The sequence below is a fragment of the Psittacula echo genome (assembly GCF_963264785.1).
Source record: "Psittacula echo genome assembly, contig: SCAFFOLD_129, whole genome shotgun sequence".
Classification (NCBI taxonomy): Eukaryota; Metazoa; Chordata; class Aves; order Psittaciformes; family Psittacidae; genus Psittacula; species Psittacula echo.
In genome coordinates, this window is record NW_027664193.1 from 53,125 (window position 1) to 75,639 (window position 22,515).

The following is a 22,515-nucleotide window of genomic DNA, read 5'->3' on the forward strand; positions in this document are numbered from 1 at the left end:
ATGGAGGGGTCTATAGGGTGTCTATGGGGGGGGTCTATGGCGGGGTCTATGGGGTGCCTATGGGGGGGTCTATGGGGTTTCTATGGTGGGGGTCTATGGCGGGGTCTATGGGGTGCCTGGGGGGGGTCTATGGGGGGGTCTATAGGGTGTCTATGGGGGGGGTCTATGGCGGGGTCTATGGGGTGCCTGGGGGGGGTCTATGGGGGGGTCTATAGGGTGTCTATGGGGGGGGTCTATGGGGGGGTCTATGGGGTGCCATTGGTGGGGTCTATGGGGGGGTCTATAGGGTGTCTATGAGGGGGGTCTATGGGGGGGTCTATGGGGTGCCATTGGTGGGGTCTATGGGGGGTCTATAGGGTGTCTATGAGGGGGGTCTATGGAGGGGTCTATGGGGTGCCATTGGGGGGGTCTATGGGGGGGTCTATAGGGTGTCTATGGGGGGGGTCTATGGGGGGGTTTATGGGGTGTCTATGGGGTGTCCATGGAGGGGTCTATGGGTCTCTATGAGGTCTCTATAGGATGGCTATGGAGGGTCTATAGGGTGCCTATGGAATGTCTAGGGGGGTCTATGGGATGCTTATGGGATGTCTATAGGATGTCCATAGGGTCTCTATGGGAGGTCTATGTGGGATGCATGGGGTCTCTATGGGGTCTATGGGTCTATGGGGTGCCTATAGGGGGGACCATGGGATGTCTATGATATCTATGGGATGTCTATGGGATCTCTATGGGGTATCTATGGAGGGTCTATGGGGTGTCTATAGGGTATCTATGAAGGGTCTATAGAGTCCTATGAAGTCTCTATGGGGTGTCTACAGGGCATCTATAGGGTATCTATGGGTGGTCTATGGAGTCTCTATAAGGTCCTTCTGGGGTCCCTCTGAGGTCTCTATGGGGTGTCTACAAGGTGTCTATAGGGTATCTATGGGTGGTCTATGGGGTCTCTATGGGGTCCCTATGGGGTCTCTATAGGGTATCTATGGAATCCTATGGGTTCCCTATGGGGTCCCTATAGGTGGTCTATGGGGTCCCTATGGGTCTCTACAGGGTCCCTATGGGTTCTCTGTGGGGTCTCTATGGGGTCCCTATGGGTTCCCTATGGGGTCCCTATGGGTTCCCTATGGGGTCTCTATGGGTTCCCTATGGGGTCTCTATCGGGTCCCTATGGGGTCCCTATGGGGTCTCTATAGGGTCTCTATAGGGTCCCTATGGGGTCTCTATGGGGTCCCTATGGGGTCCCTATGGGGTCTCTATAGGGTCCCTATGGGGTCTCTATAGGGTCTCTATGGGGTCCCTATGGGGTCTCTATGGGGTCCCTATAGGGTCTCTATAGGGTCCCTATGGGGTCTCTATGGGGTCCCTATGGGGTCCCTATGGGGTCTCTATAGGGTCCCTATGGGGTCTCTATAGGGTCCCTATGGGGTCTCTATAGGGTCTCTATAGGGTCTCTATGGGGTCCCTTTGGGGTCTCTATAGGGTCTCTATGGGTTCCCTATGGGGTCCCTATGGGGTCTCTATAGGGTCTCTATGGGTTCCCTATGGGGTCCCTATGGGGTCCCTATGGGTTCCCTATGGGGTCCCTATGGGGTCTCTATAGGGTCTCTATGGGGTCCCTATGGGGTCTCTATGGGTCTCTATGGGTTCCCTATGGGGTCCCTATGGGGTCTCTATAGGGTCTCTATGGGGTCCCTATGGGGTCTCTATAGGGTCTCTATGGGGTCCCTATGGGGTCTCTATAGGGTCTCTATGGGTTCCCTATGGGGTCCCTATGGGGTCTCTATAGGTCTCTATGGGTTCCCTATGGGGTCCCTATGGGGTCTCTATAGGGTCTCTATGGGGTCCCTATGGGGTCTCTATAGGGTCTCTATGGGGTCCCTATGGGGTCTCTATAGGGTCTCTATAGGGTCTCTATGGGGTCCCTATGGGGTCTCTATAGGGGTCTCTATGGGGTCCCTATGGGGTCTCTATAGGGTCTCTATGGGTTCCCTATGGGGTCCCTATGGGGTCTCTATAGGGTCTCTATGGGGTCCCTATGGGGTCCCCTATGGTCTCTATAGGGTCTCTATGGGGTCCCTATGGGGTCTCTATAGGGTCTCTATAGGGTCTCTATGGGGTCCCTATGGGGTCTCTATAGGGTCTCTATGGGTTCCCTATGGGGTCCCTATGGGGTCTCTATAGGGTCTCTATGGGGTCCCTATGGGGTCTCTATAGGGTCTCTATGGGTTCCCTATGGGGTCCCTATGGGGTCTCTATAGGGTCTCTATGGGGTCCCTATGGGGTCTCTATAGGGTCTCTATGGGGTCCCTATGGGGTCTCTATAGGGTCTCTATGGGTTCCCTATGGGGTCCCTATGGGGTCTCTATAGGGTCTCTATGGGGTCCCTATGGGGTCTCTATAGGGTCTCTATGGGGTCCCTATGGGGTCTCTATAGGGTCTCTATGGGTTCCCTATGGGGTCCCTATGGGGTCTCTATAGGGTCTCTATAGGGTCTCTATGGGGTCCCTATGGGGTCTCTATAGGGTCTCTATGGGGTCCCTATGGGGTCTCTATAGGGTCTCTATGGGTTCCCTATGGGGTCCCTATGGGGTCTCTATAGGGTCTCTATGGGGTCCCTATGGGGTCTCTATAGGGTCTCTATGGGGTCCCTATGGGGTCTCTATAGGGTCTCTATGGGTTCCCTATGGGGTCCCTATGGGGTCTCTATAGGGTCTCTATAGGGTCCCTATGGGGTCCCTGTGGGGCGCTGTGGGTCCCCCCCCGTACCTGTAGATGAACCAGACGCTGCGCCGGGGGGGCCCGAGCAGGGGCCAGCTCGAGCACAGGGGGGGGGTCGGGGCGGGGGGAGGGGCGGCCGCGCGCATCCCCCCCACGGCGGGAACCGGGCCCCGGGAAACGCGGGAAAGCGGCGGAGGCGCGAGCGGCCCGGGGGGGGGGGAGGGGCGGGGAGGGGGGAGGGGAAATGGGGGGGGGGGAGGGGGGAGGGGTACGGCGGCCGCGAGGCACCGGAGAGACCGGATGGACGGGGCGGGAGCGGCAGCGGGGACCGGAACGGGACCGGAACGGACCGGTATGGACCAGTATGGACCGGTATGGACCAGTATAGGACCGGTATGGACCAGTATGGACCGGTATGGACCAGTATAGGACCAGTAGCACCAGTATGGACCAGTATAGGACTGGTAGCACCAGTATGGGACCAGTACAGACCAGTGTAGGAGCAGTATGGAGCAAACCGGACCAGTACAGCACCGGTATCACCAGTACAGGATGCTATGGACCAGTATGGGGCCAGTACCACCAGTATGGACCAGTGCAGACCAGCACAGGCTGATATAGACCAGTACAGGAACGGTATGGACCAGTATGGGATGCACACAGACCAGTACAACACTGGCACAGCACCCTATAGCACCCAGCACAGCACCAGTACGGCACCCTATAGCACCCAGTGCAGCACCCTATAGCACCCATTGCAGCACCCTATAGCACCCAGCACCAGTACGGCACCAGCACGGCACCAGTACCACCAGTACAGCACCCTATAGCACCCATTGCAGCACCCTATAGCACCCAGCACCAGTACAGCACCGGCATGGCACCAGTATCACCAGCACAGCACTCTATAGCACCCATTGCAGCACCCCATAGCACCCAGCACAGCATCCTATAGCCCCCATTGCAGCACCCTATAGCACCCAGCACAGCACCAGTATCACCAGCACAACTCCCTATGGCACCCATGGCAGCACCCTATAGCACCCAGCACAGCACCCTATGGCACCCAGCACAGCACCCTATAGCACCCATGGCAGCACCCTATAGCAGCCATGGCAGCACCAGTATCACCAGCACAGCACTCTATAGCACCCATGGCAGCACCAGTATCACCAGCACAGCACCCTATAGCACCCATTGCAGCACCCTATAGCACCCATTGCGGCACCCTATAGCACCCATTGCAGCACCCTATAGCACCCATGGCAGCACCCTATAGCACCCATTGCAGCACCATTATGCACCAGTACGGCACCAGTACACATCAGTATCACCCATAACTCCACTAAGCCAGGCAATTGCCCCCCCCAAGCCCCACAACTGCCCCACAAGCAACTGCCCCATAGATGCTCCAAGCCCCACAAGTGCCCCATAGATGCTCCAAGCCCCACAACTGCCCCATAGCCCCCCAGCCCCACAAGTGCCCCATAGATGCTCCAAGCCCCACAAGTGCCCCATAGCCCCCTAGCCCCACAAGTGCCCCATAGATGCTCCAAGCCCCACAAGTGCCCCATAGCCCCCTAGCCCCACAAGTGCCCCATAGATGCTCCAAGCCCCACAACTGCCCCATAGATGCTCCAAGCCCCACAACTGCCCCATAGATGCTCCAAGCCCCACAACTGCCCCATAGCCCCCTAGCCCCACAACTGCCCCATAGATGCTCCAAGCCCCACAACTGCCCCATAGATGCTCCAAGCCCCACAACTGCCCCATAGCCCCCTAGCCCCACAACTGCCCCATAGATGCTCCAAGCCCCACAACTGCCCCATAGCCCCCTAGCCCCACAAGTGCCCCATAGATGCTCCAAGCCCCACAAGTGCCCCATAGCCCCCTAGCCCCACAAGTGCCCCATAGATGCTCCAAGCCCCACAAGTGCCCCATAGCCCCCCAGCCCCACAACTCACCCCAGGTCCTCCAGCCCCATAGCACCCATGGGTGCCCCACAGCCGCCGCCGGGCCCCGCAGGCAGGAAGTGGGACGTGGGTGGGGGAGGGGCGGGGGGAGGGGGGGGGGGGGGGCCGGGACACGCCGGGACCCGCGCGTGCAAGGACGGCGCGAACCGGGCCAGGCCCCGCGGGGGGAGGGGGTGGGGGAAGGGGGGGGGAGGGGAGAGATGGGGGGGGGGGGAGGGGTTGGAGTGGAATTGGGGGGGATTTGGAGGAATTTTGGGGGGATTGGGGGAAAATTGGGGGATTTGGGGGGAATTTGAGTGGAATTTGGGGGGATTTTGGAGGAATTTTGGGGATTTTGGAGGAATTTGGGGGGATTTTGGAGGAATTTTGGGGATTTTGGAGGAATTTGGGGGGATTTTGGAGAAATTTTTGGAGTTTTTTTGGAATTTGGGGGGATTTTGGAGGAATTTGGGGGGATTTTGGAGGAATTTTGGGATTTTTTTTGGAATTTGGGGGGATTTGGGAGGAATTTGGCGGAAAATTTGGGAATTTGAAGGGATTTAGGGGGAATTTGAGTGGAATTTGGGGGATTTTGGAGGAATTTTGGGGGGATTTGAGATAAACTTGAGTGGAATTCGGGGGAATTTAGGGGAATTTTGGGGGATTCGGGAGGATTTGGGAGGAATTTGAGTGGAATTTGAAGAGATTTAGGGAGAATTGGGGGATTTTAGCGGGATTTGGGAGGGATTTTGGGAGATTTGGGATGAATTTGAATGGAATTTGGGGAATTTGGCAGGATTTGGGAGGATTTTTGGCGATTTTAGACAATTTGGGCTTATTTGGCCTGAAATTCAGGTACATTTGGGGGGATTTTAGGGGGATTTGGGAGAATTTGAGGGAATTTGGGAGAATTCCCACGGATTCAGTGCGATTTGGAGCCGGTTTTGCACGATTTGGGGTCAATTTTGGCTGGATTTGGGGAGATTTTGGGTGGATTTCAGGGGATTTTGGGGTTTGGGGGGGGTCACAAGGGGGGGGTCATGGGGCGGTTATGGGGGTAAATGGGGGGTTATGGGGGTAAATGGGGGTAAATGAGGGGGTTATGAGGGGTAAATGGGGGGGTTATGGGGGGGTAAATGGGGGGGTTATGGGGGGTAAATGGGGGGGTTATGGGGGTAAATGGGGGGGTTATGGGGGGTAAATGGGGGCATTATGGGGGGTAAATGGGGCAGTTATGGGGGGTAAATGGGGGTAAATGGGGCGGTTATGGGGGGTAAATGGGGGGTGATGGGGGTAAATGGGAGTAAATGGGGGGGTTCTGGGGGGTAAATGGTGGGGTTCTGGGGGGTAAATGGGGGGGCTGGGGTCTCACCTGGGTGCATCGAAGCTGTCGTAGGAGCCCACGGTGTAATGGCGGAAGAGGCGCTTGGCCTTGTCACTGCGGCTCTCTGGGGCACATGGGGGTCAGAGGGGGCCCTCTATGGGGCTGGGCCCCCCCCTCCCCAATGCTGTGGGTCCCACTTGGGGGTCCCAGTGAGGGGGCCAATTGGGAGGTCCCATTGAAAGGATGCGGTTGGGGTCCCCCCCGTGCTGTGGGTCCCACTTGGGGGTCAGGGTTGGGGGTCCCACTTATAGGGCAGGTTGGGGGTCCCACTTATGGGGCAGGTTGGGGGTCATGTTAAGGGGTTCCCCCCACTTAGGGGTCCTCTTTGATGGAGCCCATTGGGTTAATCCCCCCCCAGGGCTGTGGGTCCCGCTTGGGGGTCGGGGTTGGGGGTCCCACTTGTGGGGCAGGTGTGGGGCGGGGGGGGCGGTACCTGTCTTGCCCTCGGGGGTCCGGGCTGGAACCTCCTCCACGCATTCGGATGGGAACCAACCAATGCGGCCGCGGGCTTGGCCCTCCCAGAACCCCCCTTCACCCACACTGAGCACTATGGGGGGGACACGTGGGGTTAGGGGGGGCCTGACCCATAGATTGACCCATAGCATGACCCTTAGTGTGACCCATAGCATGACCCGTAGCATGAGCATAGCATGACCCATAATGTGACCCATAGAATGACCCATATTGTGACCCATAGCATGACCCACAGACTGACTCATAGACTGACTCATAGACTGACCCATAATGTGACCCATAGTGTGACCCATAGCATGACCCATAGACTGACCCATAGACTGACCCATAGACTGACCCATAATGTGACCCATAGCGTGACCCATAGCATGACCCATAGCGTGACCCATAGCCTGACACATAGCATAACCCATGGCAGCACAAAAGGGGTCCCAGGATCCCAGGGCACCCAAAGCTGCACCCAAGAAGGTCCCAACCAAACCCCAATGGGGGACCCAAGCAATGGGGGCACCCAAAGAGCCCCAACCCCAATGGGGGACCCAAGGAATGGGGGCACCCAAAGAGCCCCAACCCCAATGGGGGACCCAAGCAATGGGGGCACCCAAAGGAGCCCCAACCCAACCCCAATGGGGGACCCAAGCAATGGAGGCACCCAAAGGAGCCCCAACCCAACCCCAATGGGGGACCCAAGCAATGGGGGCACCCAAAGGGGAGCCCGGACGCACCCTTGATGCGCTCGCCCTTGCTGAGGCTGAGCTCGCCCTCGCCCTGGGCCTGGTAGGGCTTCACGGCCAGGAAGGAGCGGCCCGGCACGGCCGAGTAGAGGCGGCGGCGGCCCCCGCGCCCACCCAGGGACCCCCCGGCGGCCGGGGCAGCGCTGAGGGAGAGGGGTCAGCACCAGGGACAGCGACCGAGGATGGAGCCCATCAATGGGGTCAGCACCAGGGACAGCGACCGAGGATGGAGCCCATCAATGGGGTCAGCACCAGGGACAGCGACCGAGGATGGAGCCCATCAATGGGGTCAGCACCAGGGACAGCGACCGAGGATGGAGCCCATCAATGGGGTCAGCACCAGGGACAGCGACCGAGGATGGAGCCCATCAATGGGGTCAGCACCAGGGACAGAGCCCACCCATAGGGGACAGCACCGTGGAGAGAGCCCATGGATGGAGCCCACCCATAGGGGACAGCACCGTGGAGAGAGCCCATGGATGGAGCCCATCAATGGGGTCAGCACTATGGACAGAGCCTACCCATAGGGGACAGCACCGTGGAGAGAGCCCATGGATGGAGCCCATCAATGGGGTCAGCACTATGGACAGAGCCTACCCATAGGGATCAGCACCATGGAAAGAGCCCATGGATGGAGCCCATCAATGGGGTCAGCGCCAGGGACAGAGCCCACCCATAGGGATCAGCACCATGGAGAGAGCCCATGGATGGGGTCAGCACCATGGATAGAGCCCATCAATGGGGGCAGCACCAGGGACAGCTCCCATCCATAGAGGAATGGGATGATCCATGGATGCAGACCATGGAGGGAGCCCACCCATAGGGGTCACCACCCACCCATAGGGGTCAGCACTCACAGTAGCACCACGGACAGCACCCACCCCTTGATATCAGCACCGTGGACAGCACTCACCCATTGACAACACCAACCCACTGGGGTCAGAACCCACCCATAGACATCGGCACCCAGATACGGACACCGCTGTCACCCCTATGGCCATGGGCACCCAGACCCCCCCATACCACCTATCTCATGCCCCATATCCCATACCCCATACCCCATACCCCATATCCCATACCCATACCCCATACCCCATACCCCATACCCCATATCCCATACCCCATATCCCATACCCCATACCCCATACCCCATACCCCATACCCCATATCCCATACCCCATATCCCATATCCCATACCCCATATCCCATACCCCATATCCCATACCCCATACCCCATATCCCATACCCCATACCCCATACCCCATACCCCATATCCCATATCCCATATCCCATACCCCATATCCCATACCCCATACCCCATACCCCATACCCCATATCCCATACCCCATATCCCATACCCCATACCCCATATCCCATACCCCATATCCCATATCCCATATCCCATACCCCATACCCCATATCCCATATCCCATACCCCATACCCCATATCCCATACCCCATATCCCATATCCCATATCCCATACCCCATACCCCATACCCCATACCCCATATCCCATATCCCATACGCCATACCCCATACCCCATACCCCATACCCATACCCCCCCATACCCCCCATACCTGGCCCTGCCCCGCGCTCTCCGGGGCTCCTCCGCGTGCCTCCCGCGGGATGGGGAGCGCGTCCTCGCGCCCCGGGGGCTGCTGGCGCTGCGCAGGGTCCCCGAGGGGGGGCCGGGGGGCGGGGGGGGCCGGGGGGCCGAGGAGGGGGGGGGAGGTCCCCCGGGGGTGGCCTGGGGGGGGGCGGGGGAGGGATGTCCCCGGAGCATCCAATCGGGAATCATCCCCCCCCCGCCCCCCCCCGGCGGGATCCCGGCCGCCCCCCCCCCCGAGTCGCTGTTGGCCCGGAGGAGGCGCTGGGGGGGGGGGGGGAGGCCCCGGGGGGGGTCCCGGCGGCGGGAGGTGAATTGGGGGCTCTCCTGGAACGGAACTGGGGGGGGAGGGGAGGCAAAGGGGGCATGGGGGAAATGGGGGGTATTTGGGGGTTATGAAGGGGGATGGGGGGCAGAGAGTCCCCTCCCAACAACCCCATTCCCATATCCCCGTGTCCCCGTATCTGTGCATTCCCATGGCCCATTTCCCATGGCCCACATCCAAATATGCCCATGTCCCCATAACCCCATGTCCTAGGTTCCCATATCCCATACCCCATACCCCATACCCCATATCCCATACCCCATATCCCATACCCCATACCCCATACCCCATACCCCATATCCCATACCCCATACCCCATACCCCATATCCCATACCCCATATCCCATACCCCATATCCCATACTCCATACCCCATATCCCATACCCCATATCCCATACCCCATACCCCATACCCCATATCCCATACCCCATATCCCATACCCCATATCCCATATCCCATATCCCATATCCCATACCCCATACCCCATACCCCATATCCCATATCCCATACCCCATACCCCATATCCCATACCCCATACCCCATACCCCATATCCCATACCCCATACCCCATATCCCATATCCCATACCCCATACCCCATACCCCATACCCCATATCCCATACCCCATATCCCATACCCCATACCCCATATCCCATATCCCATACCCCATATCCCATACCCCATACCCCATATCCCATATCCCATATCCCATATCCCATATCCCATACCCCATACCCCATACCCCATATCCCATACCCCATATCCCATACCCCATACCCCATATCCCATATCCCATATCCCATACCCCATATCCCATACCCCATACCCCATACCCCATACCCCACACCCCACATCCCCGCTCACCCACGTCGCTGTCCCGATGGTTCTTGATCAATTCTCCCAGCTCAAAGTTCCCGGCGATGACGGCGACCTGGGAACATGGAAGGGGGAGGCTGGGACATAGAGGGAGTCTGGGGACACCCAGGGGTCCCATGGGGGTTCCCCCCCCCATTCCCAATACATCCGGGTATTCCCACCTGGAATGGCGTCTGCCCGCTGTTGTTCTTCACCTCCTTGTTGGCCCCGCGGTAGAGCAGGATGCGGGCGCAGCTCTCCTGGGACAGCGGCACCCATGGCACCCTGGAGCCCTGCCCCACATCCCACATCCCACATATCCCATATACCCCATATATCCCATACCCCATACCCCATATCCCATATCCCATATCCCATAACCCATACCCCATACCCCATATCCCATACCCCATATCCCATACCCCATATCCCATACCCCATATCCCATACCCCATATCCCATACCCCATATCCCATACCCCATACCCCATATCCCATACCCCATACCCCATGCCCCATATCCCATACCCCATACCCCATACCCCATACCCCATATCCCATACCCCATATCCCATACCCCATACCCCATGCCCCATATCCCATATCCCATACCCCATACCCCATACCCCATACCCCATACCCCATACCCCATATCCCATACCCCATATCCCATACCCCATACCCCATGCCCCATATCCCATACCCCATACCCCATATCCCATATCCCATACCCCATACCCCATGCCCCATATCCCATATCCCATATCCCATACCCCATATCCCATATCCCATACCCCATGCCCCATATCCCATACCCCATACCCCATATCCCATACCCCATATCCCATACCCCATACCCCATATCCCATATCCCATACCCCATACCCCATACCCCATACCCCATATCCCATACCCCATACCCCATATCCCATACCCCATATCCCATATCCCATATCCCATACCCCATATCCCATACCCCATACCCCATATCCCATGCTGCATATCCCGTATCCCATATATCACATATCCTATATCCCATATCCCACATCCCATATATCACATATCCCATATATCCCATATATCCCGTATCCCACCTTGTTGTAGAGGGCACAGATGTGCAGCGCTGTGTTCCCGGAGGCGTTCTGAGCCACCGCCTCTGCCCCATAGAAGAGCAAATGCTCCAAGTGCTGCGAGTGGCCGTGCTGGCAGGCCTGGGAGAGGGACAGGCATGGGGACATGGGTACGGGATGTGGGGTACGGGAGGGCGGGTTGGGACCGGGAGAACAGGGCTCCATGGTTCATGAGGCCCCATGGCTCCCATGATGTCCATGGTGACCCATGGTAGCCCACAATAACCCATGGTTCCATGATAACCCATGATAACCCATGATGTCCCATGATAACCCATGATGTCCCATGGTGACCCATGATAACCCACAATAACCCATGGTTCCATGATAACCCATGATAACCCATGATGTCCCATGATAACCCATGATGTCCCATGGCGACCCATGATAGCCCACAATAACCTATGGTTCCATGATAACCCATGATAACCCATGATGTCCCATGATAACCCATGATGTCCCATGGTGACCCATGATAACCCACAATAACCCATGGTTCCATGATAACCCATGATGTCCCATGATAACCCATGATGTCCCATGGCGACCCATGATAGCCCACAATAACCCATGGTTCCATGATAACCCATGATAACCCATGATGTCCCATGATAACCCATGATGTCCCATGGTGACCCATGGTAGCCCACAATAACCTATGGTTCCATGATAACCCATGATAACCCATGATGTCCCATGATAACCCATGATGTCCCATGGCGACCCATGATAGCCCACAATAACCCATGGTTCCATGATAACCCATGATAACCCATGATGTCCCATGATAACCCATGATGTCCCATGGCGACCCATGATAGCCCACAATAACCCATGATAACCCATGATGTCCCATGATAACCCATGATGTCCCATGGTGACCCATGATAACCCACAATAACCCATGATAACCCATGATGTCCCATGATAACCCATGATGTCCCATGGCGACCCATGAGAGCCCACAATAACCCATGATAACCCATGATGTCCCATGATAACCCATGATGTCCCATGGTGACCCATGATAACCCACAATAACCCATGATAACCCATGATGTCCCATGATAACCCATGATGTCCCATGGTGACCCATGATAACCCACAATAACCTATGGTTCCATGATAACCCATGATAACCCATGATGTCCCATGATAACCCATGATGTCCCATGGTGACCCATGATAACCCACAATAACCCATGGTTCCATGATAACCCATGATGTCCCATGATAACCCATGATGTCCCATGGTGACCCATGATAACCCACAATAACCCATGGTTCCATGATAACCCATGATAACCCATGATGTCCCATGATAACCCATGATGTCCCATGGTGACCCATGGTAGCCCACAATAACCCATGGTTCCATGATAACCCATGATAACCCATGATGTCCCATGATAACCCATGATGTCCCATGGTGACCCATGATAACCCACAATAACCCATGGTTCCATGATAACCCATGATAACCCATGATGTCCCATGATAACCCATGATGTCCCATGGCGACCCATGATAGCCCACAATAACCTATGGTTCCATGATAACCCATGATAACCCATGATGTCCCATGATAACCCATGATGTCCCATGGTGACCCATGATAACCCACAATAACCCATGGTTCCATGATAACCCATGATGTCCCATGATAACCCATGATGTCCCATGGCGACCCATGATAGCCCACAATAACCCATGGAGCCATGATAACCCATGATAACCCATGATGTCCCATGATAACCCATGATGTCCCATGGCGACCCATGATAGCCCACAATAACCCATGGATCCATGATAACCCATGATAACCCATGATGTCCCATGATAACCCATGATGTCCCATGGCGACCCATGATAGCCCACAATAACCCATGGATCCATGATAACCCATGATAACCCATGATGTCCCATGGTGACCCATGGTAGCCCACAATAACCTATGGTTCCATGATAACCCATGATAACCCATGATGTCCCATGATAACCCATGATGTCCCATGGCGACCCATGATAGCCCACAATAACCTATGGTTCCATGATAACCCATGATAACCCATGATGTCCCATGATAACCCATGATGTCCCATGGTGACCCATGATAACCCACAATAACCCATGGTTCCATGATAACCCATGATGTCCCATGATAACCCATGATGTCCCATGGCAATCCATGATAGCCCACAATAACCCATGGTTCCATGATAACCCATGATGTCCCATGATAACCCATGATGTCCCATGGCAATCCATGATAGCCCACAATAACCCATGGTTCCATGATAACCCATGATAACCCATGATGTCCCATGATAACCCATGATGCCCCATTATGATCCATGGTTCCATGATAACCAATGATATGCCATGATGCCCCATGATAACCTATGATATCCCATGATGCCCCATGGTTCCATGATCACCCAGAATGCCCCATGATAACCCATGATCACCCATGATGCCCTATGATTACCCATGATGACCCATGGTTCCATGATAACCTATGATATCCCATGATGCCCCATGATAACCTATGATATCCCATGATGCCCCATGGTTCCATGATCACCCAGAATGCCCCATGATAACCCATGATCACCCATGATGCCCTATGATTACCCATGATGACCCATGGTTCCATGATAACCTATGATATCCCATGATGCCCCATGATAAGCTATGATATCCCATGATGCCCCATGATGCCCCATGGTGCCCCATGGTTCCATGATATCCCATGATATCCCATGATGCCCCATGATAAGCTATGATATCCCATGATGCCCCATGATGCCCCATGGTGCCCCATGGTTCCATGATATCCCATGATGCCCCATGACGCCCCATGGCTCCGTGACGCCCCCTAGCGGCCCCGCGGCGCAGGACCTGGTGGATCTCCTGCCAGCCGTTCTCGTCGGCGGTGCCGATGTGGGCCCGATGGGCCAGGAGCAGCTCGCAGCACCGCGGGTCCCCCCCCACCATGGCCGTGTGGTAGAGGGGGGTCAGCCCCCGGCGGTCCTTGTAGTTGGGGGAGCCCCCCAGGTCCAGCAGCGCCTGCGCGTGGCGCCCGGGGAGGGAGCAGCCAATGAGGGAGCAGCCAATGACCCAGAGCACCCAATGACCCAATGAGAGCACCCAATGAACCCCATGACACAGAGCACCCAATGACCCAATGAGAGCACCCAATGAACCCCATGACACAGAGCACCCAATGACCCATTGCACCCATTGAACCCCATGACCCAGAGCACCCAATGACCCAATGAGAGCACTCAATGAACCCCATGACACAGAGCACCCAATGACCCATTGCACCCATTGAACCCCATGACCCAGAGCACTCAATGACCCAATGAGAGCACTCAATGAACCCCATGACACAGAGCACCCAATGACCCAATGAGAGCACTCAATGAACCCCATGACACAGAGCACCCAATAACCCATTGCACCCATTGAACCCCATGACCCAGAGCACTCAATGACCCAATGAGAGCACCCAATGAACCCCATGACACAGAGCACCCAATGACCCAATGAGAGCACTCAATGAACCCCATGACACAGAGCACCCAATAACCCATTGCACCCATTGAACCCCATGACCCAGAGCACTCAATGACCCAATGAGAGCACTCAATGAACCCCATGACACAGAGCACCCAATGACCCATTGCACCCATTGAACCCCATGACACAGAGCACCCAATGACCCAATGAGAGCACTCAATGAACCCCATGACACAGAGCACCCAATGACCCATTGCACCCATTGAACCCAATGACCCAGAGCACCCAATGAGAGCATCCAATGACCCATTGCACCCATTGAACCCCAATGACCCATTGCACCCATTGAACCCAATGACCCATTGCACCCACTGAACCCAATGACCCATTGCACCCATTGAACCCAATGACCCAGAGCACCCACTGAACCCAATGACCCATTGCACCCATTGAACCCAATGGCCCAGAGCACCCACTGAACCAAATGACCCATTGCACCCATTGAACCCAATGACGCAGAGCACCCAATGGCCCATTGCACCCATTGAACCCAATGACGCAGAGCACCCAATGGCCCAGAGCACCCATTGAACCCAATGACGCAGAGCACCCAATGGCCCAGAGCACCCACTGAACCCAATGGCCCATTGCACCCATTGAACCCAATGACCCATTGCACCCATTGAACCCAATGACCCATTGCACCCATTGAACCCATGCTGGAGCCCCCGTCCCGCACCAGCAGGGCCGGGTACCGCCGGGTCCGTGCCGCCCGGTGCAGGGCCGTGGCCCCGTCGCGGGCGCGGAAGTCGAGGTGTGCCCCCCCCAGGCAGAGCAACCGGATGATCTCCACCTCCTGCGGGCCCTCGCGCTGTGCCGCCAGCGTCAGCGGCGTCTCTGTGGCACCCAATGGCACCCAATGGCACCCAACGGCACCCAATGGCACCCAATGGCAACCAATGGCACCCAATGGCACTTAATGGCACCCAATGGCACCCAACGGCACCCAATGGCACCCAATGGCAACCAATGGCACCCAAGGCACCCAATGGCACCCAATGGCACTCAATGAAGCCCAATGGCACTCAATGGCACTCAATGGCACCCAAGGCACCCAATGGCACCCAATGGCACTCAATGAAACCCAATGGCCCCCATTGCCATCCATCACCCCATTATCACCCCCCCGTCACCCCTGGGGATGTGGGGCCATGGGAGCTATGGAGGTCCCCAAGGCTCTGGGGGTCCCCACGGGGTGTCCCCACAGGGGGGGTCCCTCACCCCCTGAGTCGGAGTCGTGGTAGTTGGGGTCCAGGCCCCGGTCCAGCAACCGCGCGACCTTCTCAGCAGAGCCGTGCTGCACATAGTCCAGGAACTTCCGGAGCCCCGTCTGGGATACGGGAGAGAGAGGGATATGGGATATGGGGTATGGGATATGGGGTATGGGATATGGGGTATGGGATATGGGATATGGGGTATGGGATATGGGGTATGGGATATGGGGTATGGGATATGGGATATGGGGTATGGGATATGGGGTATGGGATATGGGGTATGGGGTATGGGGTATGGGGTATGGGATATGGGGTATGGGATATGGGGTATGGGGTATGGGGTATGGGGTATGGGGTATGGGATATGGGGTATGGGATATGGGGTATGGGATATGGGGTATGGGGTATGGGGTATGGGGTATGGGATATGGGGTATGGGATATGGGGTATGGGGTATGGGGTATGGGGTATGGGGTATGGGATATGGGGTATGGGGTATGGGGTATGGGGTATGGGGTATGGGATATGGGGTATGGGATATGGGATATGGGGTATGGGATATGGGGTATGGGATATGGGGTATGGGGTATGGGGTATGGGGTATGGGGTATGGGGTATGGGATATGGGGTATGGGATATGGGGTATGGGGTATGGGGTATGGGGTATGGGGTATGGGATATGGGGTATGGGGTATGGGGTATGGGGTATGGGGTATGGGGTATGGGGTATGGGATATGGGATATGGGGTATGGGATATGGGGTATGGGGTATGGGATATGGGGTATGGGATACTGGGTATGGGGTATGGGGTATGGGGTATGGGGTATGGGATATGGGGTATGGGGTATGGGGTATGGGATATGGGATATGGGGTATGGGGTATGGGGTATGGGATATGGGGTATGGGATATGGGGTATGGGGTATGGGGTATGGGATATGGGGTATGGGGTATGGGGTATGGGATATGGGGTATGGGGTATGGGGTATGGGGTATGGGGTATGGGATATGGGATATGGGGTATGGGATATGGGATATGGGGTATGGGGTATGGGATATGGGGTATGGGGTATGGGATATGGGGTATGGGGTATGGGGTATGGGATATGGGGTATGGGATATGGGGTATGGGGTATGGGATATGGGGTATGGGATATGGGGTATGGGGTATGGGGTATGGGATATGGGATATGGGGTATGGGATTGGGATATGGGGTATGGGGTATGGGATATGGGGTATGGGGTATGGGGTATGGGATATGGGGTATGGGTGGTATGGGGTATGGGGTATGGGGTATGGATATGGGATATGGGGTATGGGGTATGGGGTATGGGGTATGGGGTATGGGGTATGGGGTATGGGGTATGGGGTATGGGGTATGGGGTATGGGATATGGGGTATGGGGTATGGGGTATGGGATATGGGGTATGGGGTATGGGGTATGGGGTATGGGGTATGGGATATGGGTATGGGATATGGGATATGGGGTATGGGGTATGGGATATGGGGTATGGGGTATGGGATATGGGGTATGGGGTATGGGGTATGGGATATGGGGTATGGGATATGGGGTATGGGGTATGGGATATGGGGTATGGGATATGGGGTATGGGGTATGGGGTATGGGATATGGGGTATGGGGTATGGGATATGGGGTATGGGGTATGGGGTATGGGGTATGGGATATGGGATATGGGGTATGGGGTATGGGGTATGGGGTATGGGGTATGGGATATGGGATATGGGGTATGGGGTATGGGATATGGGATATGGGGTATGGGGTATGGGGATATGGGGTATGGGATATGGGGTATGGGATATGGGGTATGGGGTATGGGGTATGGGATATGGGGTATGGGATATGGGATATGGGGTATGGGGTATGGGATATGGGATATGGGATATGGGATATGGGGTATGGGGTATGGGGTATGGGATATGGGCATATGGGATATGGGGTATGGGATATGGGGTATGGGGTATGGGGTATGGGGTATGGGATATGGGATATGGGGTATGGGATATGGGATATGGGATATGGGATATGGGATATGGGGTATGGGATATGGGGTATGGGATATGGGGTATGGGGTATGGGATATGGGGTATGGGGTATGGGTATGGGGTATGGATATGGGGTATGGGATATGGGGTATGGGGTATGGGATATGGGGTATGGGATATGGGGTATGGGGTATGGGATATGGGGTATGGGATATGGGGTATGGGGTATGGGATATGGGGTATGGGATATGGGGTATGGGATATGGGGTATGGGGTATGGGGTATGGGATATGGGGTATGGGGTATGGGGTATGGGGTATGGGGTATGGGGTATGGATGAAGGAACATGGAGGGGTCACAGGAGGACACAGGGGTCACACAGGGTCACAGCAGGGGGGCCGCACAGGGGAACCTCTGTGGGCGTGGCCAGGCCGGCAGGGGGCGTGGCCAAGGCGGGACCGCAGGGAGGGGCGTGGCTTCCGACTGGGGGCGTGGCCACGGAATGGGGGCATGGCCAAGGTTCAATGAGCGCGGATGGCAAGGGGGCGTGGCTTCGGGAGCAGGGGGCGTGGCTTCGGGAGCAGGGGGCGTGGCCTGGGGCTGCCCTCACCTTGGTGTGGAGCTTGGCGAGCTGCTTCTCGTCCAGGTTGGTTTGCTTGTACACCCGGGTCTTGTACCGGAACTGGGGGGGCAGAGGCAGGGGGTGTGGTCAGCGAGGACACGCCCCCTTCCCCACCCAGGCCACACCCATTCACCGACCACACCCACCTCTATGTAAATTGTGCCCTAATGGAAGCCCATAATTGGGGTGGGGGTCACCCCTAACCCAGCCCTTTCATGGCAAACACCCATTGGCCCCTCCCGCCCGTGCTCCTCCCTCCCCATTGGCTCCCCCTTGGCCCCGCCCACCCCTATGACCCCTCCCACCCAAGTCCCACCTACTTCTACTTAGGCCACGCTCTGATTGAATCCCATCTTTGGCGGGGCGCTCTCCCCCCATTGGCCCCTCGCAGCCACGCCCCTCCCTTCCCATTGGCTCCCCCTAAGCTCCGCCCACCCCTATGACCCCTCCCACTTCTAGTTAGGCCACGCTCTGATTGAATCCCATATACCGAGGGTCCTCTCCCCCCCCCATTGGCCCCTCGCAGCCACACCCCTCGCTCCCCATTGGCTCCCCCTTGTCCCCGCCCACCCCCATGGCCCCTCCCACCCAAGCCCCACCTACTTCTACTTAGGCCACGCACTGATTGAATCCCATCTTTGGCGGGGCGCTCTCCCCCCATTGGCCCCTCGCAGCCACGCCCCTCGCTCCCCATTGGCTGCCCCGTGGCCCCGCCCACCTCGAGGTAGGGCACGCCCTGGTCGAAGCTCTGGGGGTAGTCCCGCAGGGGCCGCTCCTCGTCCAGGAACTTGGCGTCGCGCCCGGCGGCCGCGGGCTGGAAGAGGCCGTAGTTGAGGCCGTCGTGGAGCCCCTCGGTCAGCGCGCACAGGAGCTGCTGCTTGGCCGCCCACACCACGGCCCCCGGGTCGAACCGAAGGCACTTCTATGGGGGGGACACACACACACACACACACACACGGGATGAGAGCCTGAAGAATGGGGCAGGCACTGGGGTCATGGAACCCCCACAATGGGGACACCCCCCCCAGCAGCCACCGGGGTCAGGGAGCGCCATAATGGGGGCTTCCATGAGGGTGATACCATCAATGGCCACTGGGGGGAGCGCTAGGGTCAGGGACACCCGGAATGGGGGCATCCGTAAGGGAGATACCATCAATAGGCACTGGGGGGAGCCATGGGGCCAGGGACCCCCATAATGGGGGCATCCGTAAGGGAGATACCATCAATAGGCACTGGGGGGAGCCATGGGGCCAGGGACCCCCATAATGGGGGCATCCGTAAGGGAGATACCATCAATAGGCACTGGGGGGAGCCATGGGGTCAGGGACCCCCATAATGGAGGCCCCCCTCAGCAGCCATTGGGGTCATGGACCCCCATAATGGGGATCCCCATAATGGGGACCCCCAGCAGCCATTGGGGTCAAGGAGCTCCACAATGGGGGCATCCGTAAGGGAGATACCACCAAAAGCCACTGGGGGGAGCCATGGGGCCAGGGAGCCCCATGATGGGGGCAGCGAGGGATGGGGACCCCCATAATGGGGACCCCCTAATGGAGACCCCCCCAGCAGCCATTGGCGTCGCCACCCCCACAATGGGCACCCCTATTCTGCAGACACCCCCACTCCCCCCCCCCATTTTGCTGACCCCCTCCCCCATTTGGGTACCCCCCTTCCTCCCCTCCCATTTCCCCCCCATTCCCCTCCCAATAACTCCCCCCCCCATTATTATACGGACCCCCCCATTATATTGCTCCCCCCCATGATGCCCCACCATTACTTTGGCCCCCCCTCTTCCTCCCCCCCATCCCCCTCCCAATAACTTCCCCCCCCCCCCTTATTTTACGGACCCCCCCCATTATTTTGCCCCCCCCATTGGGACCCCCCCTTCCTCCCCCCATCCCCCTCCCAATAACTTCCCCCCCCATTATTTTACAGACCACCCCATTATTTTGCCCCCCCCATTATTTTGCCCCCCCATTATTTTGCCCTCCCCCATTATTATGCCCTCCCCCCATTATTTTGCCCCCCCATTATTTTCCCCTCCCCCCCATTATTTTACCCTCCCCATTATTTTGCCCCCCATTATTTTGCCCCCCCATTATTTTGCCCCCCCATTACTTTACCCCCCCATTATTTTGCCCTCCCCCCATTATTTTACCCCCCCATTATTCTGCCCCCCCCATTATTTTACCCCCCCATTATTTTGTCCCCCCATTATTTTGCCCCCCCATTATTTTGCCCTCCCCCCATTATTTTGCCCCCCCATTATTTTGCCCTCCCCCCATTATTTTGCCCCCCCATTATTTTACCCCCCCCATTATTTTGCCCCCCCCATTATTTTGCCCTCCCCCCATTATTTTGCCCCCCATTATTTTGCCCTCCCCCCATTATTTTGCCCCCCCCCCCATTATTTGCCCCCCCCCCCCCCCCCCCCCACCGTTTGGTGCAGGTCGGGGATGCCGATGCGGAAAACCATCCTGCTGAAGTGGGCGTCGTCGGGGGGGGCCGGGGGGGGGCGGGGCGGGGGGGGCGCCCCCCGGGCGCGGGGCGGGGGGAGGGGCCCGGGGTTACCCCCGCCGAGCCCCGCCCCCTCCCGGGAGCTGCCCGAGTCCGAGTCCCCCTCGGGGTACTCCGAGCCCCGCCCCTCCTCGTCCTCGCTGGAGCCCGGCGAGCGCGGCATCGTCCAGCATCACCTGGGGGGGGGGAAAAACACCCCCAAAACCGGGTCAGGGAGTCCGAAAACGGGGTCGGGGACCCCAAAAACGGGTTCGGGGACCCCGAAAATGGGGTCGGGGACCCCAAAAACCACTACAGGGACCCCAGAAACATCCATAGGGACCGCAGAATGGCACTGGGGCATCGTCCAGCATCACCTGGGGGGGGGAAAACCACCCCCAAAACCGGGTCAGGGAGACCGAAAACGGGGTCGGGGACCCCAAAAACGGGTTCGGGGACCCCGAAAATGGGGTCAGGGACCCCAAAACCACTATAAGGACCTCAGAAACCACTATAGGGACCCCAGAAACACCCATAGGGACCCCAGAAACACCCATAGGGACCGCAGAATGGCACTGGGGCATCGTCCAGCATCACCTGGGGGGGGGAAAACCACCCCCAAAACCGGGTCAGGGAGTCCGAAAACGGGGTCGGGGACCCCAAAAACGGGTTCGGGGACCCCGAAAATGGGGTCGGGGACCCCAAAAACCACTACAGGGACCCCAGAAACATCCATAGGGACCGCAGAATGGCACTGGGGCATCGTCCAGCATCACCTGGGGGGGGGGGGGGAAAACCACCCCCAAAACCGGGTCAGGGAGCCCGAAAACGGGGTCGGGGACCCCAAAAACGGGTTCGGGGACCCCGAAAATGGGGTCAGGGACCCCAAAACCACTATAAGGACCTCAGAAACCACTATAGGGACCCCAGAAACACCCATAGGGACCCCAGAAACACCCATAGGGACCGCAGAATGGCACTGGGGCATCGTCCAGCATCACCTGGGGGGGGAAAAACCCCCCAAAACGGGGTCAGGGAGCCCGAAAACGGGGTCGGGGACCCCAAAAACGGGTTCGGGGACCCCGAAAATGGGGTCAGGGACCCCAAAAACCACTACAGGGACCCCAGAAACATCCATAGGGACCCCAGAATGGCACCGGGGCATCCAGGGCATCATCCAGCATCACCTGCAGGGGGGGAGCCCCAAAACGGGGTCAGGGAGCCCAAAAACGGGGTCAAGGACCCCAAAACCGGGTTCGGGGACACAGAAAATGGGGTCAGGGACCCCCAAATCCCCCATAGGGACCCCAAAACCGCCCACAGTGACCCCAAAACCAGTGCTGCAGCCTCCAAACCCCCCCTATAGCAGCACCAGGGACCCTGAAACCAGACACAGGGACCCCAAAACACCCGAAAAC

The 22,515-nt window shown here is 57.4% G+C and overlaps 1 protein-coding gene across 1 annotated transcript in view; it reads right to left on the bottom strand.

The window, feature by feature from the left end:
- The window catches only part of SHANK1 (SH3 and multiple ankyrin repeat domains 1), a gene marked incomplete at both ends in the record, with an annotated part of 46,211 nt that extends 24,930 nt beyond the window's left edge, over window positions 1–21,281 (bottom strand). Inside the window, 13 exons of the mRNA XM_080639933.1 lie at window positions 6,040–6,115; window positions 6,485–6,598; window positions 7,251–7,402; window positions 8,839–9,205; window positions 10,056–10,122; window positions 10,229–10,306; window positions 11,140–11,256; window positions 14,077–14,244; window positions 15,440–15,597; window positions 15,982–16,090; window positions 18,590–18,661; window positions 19,320–19,523; window positions 21,039–21,281. Coding sequence (XP_080496059.1) covers window positions 6,040–6,115; window positions 6,485–6,598; window positions 7,251–7,402; window positions 8,839–9,205; window positions 10,056–10,122; window positions 10,229–10,306; window positions 11,140–11,256; window positions 14,077–14,244; window positions 15,440–15,597; window positions 15,982–16,090; window positions 18,590–18,661; window positions 19,320–19,523; window positions 21,039–21,281 — 1,925 coding nt within the window. The remainder of the gene's footprint in view (window positions 1–6,039; window positions 6,116–6,484; window positions 6,599–7,250; window positions 7,403–8,838; window positions 9,206–10,055; window positions 10,123–10,228; window positions 10,307–11,139; window positions 11,257–14,076; window positions 14,245–15,439; window positions 15,598–15,981; window positions 16,091–18,589; window positions 18,662–19,319; window positions 19,524–21,038) is intronic.
- Window positions 21,282–22,515: the final 1,234 nt, after the last annotated feature.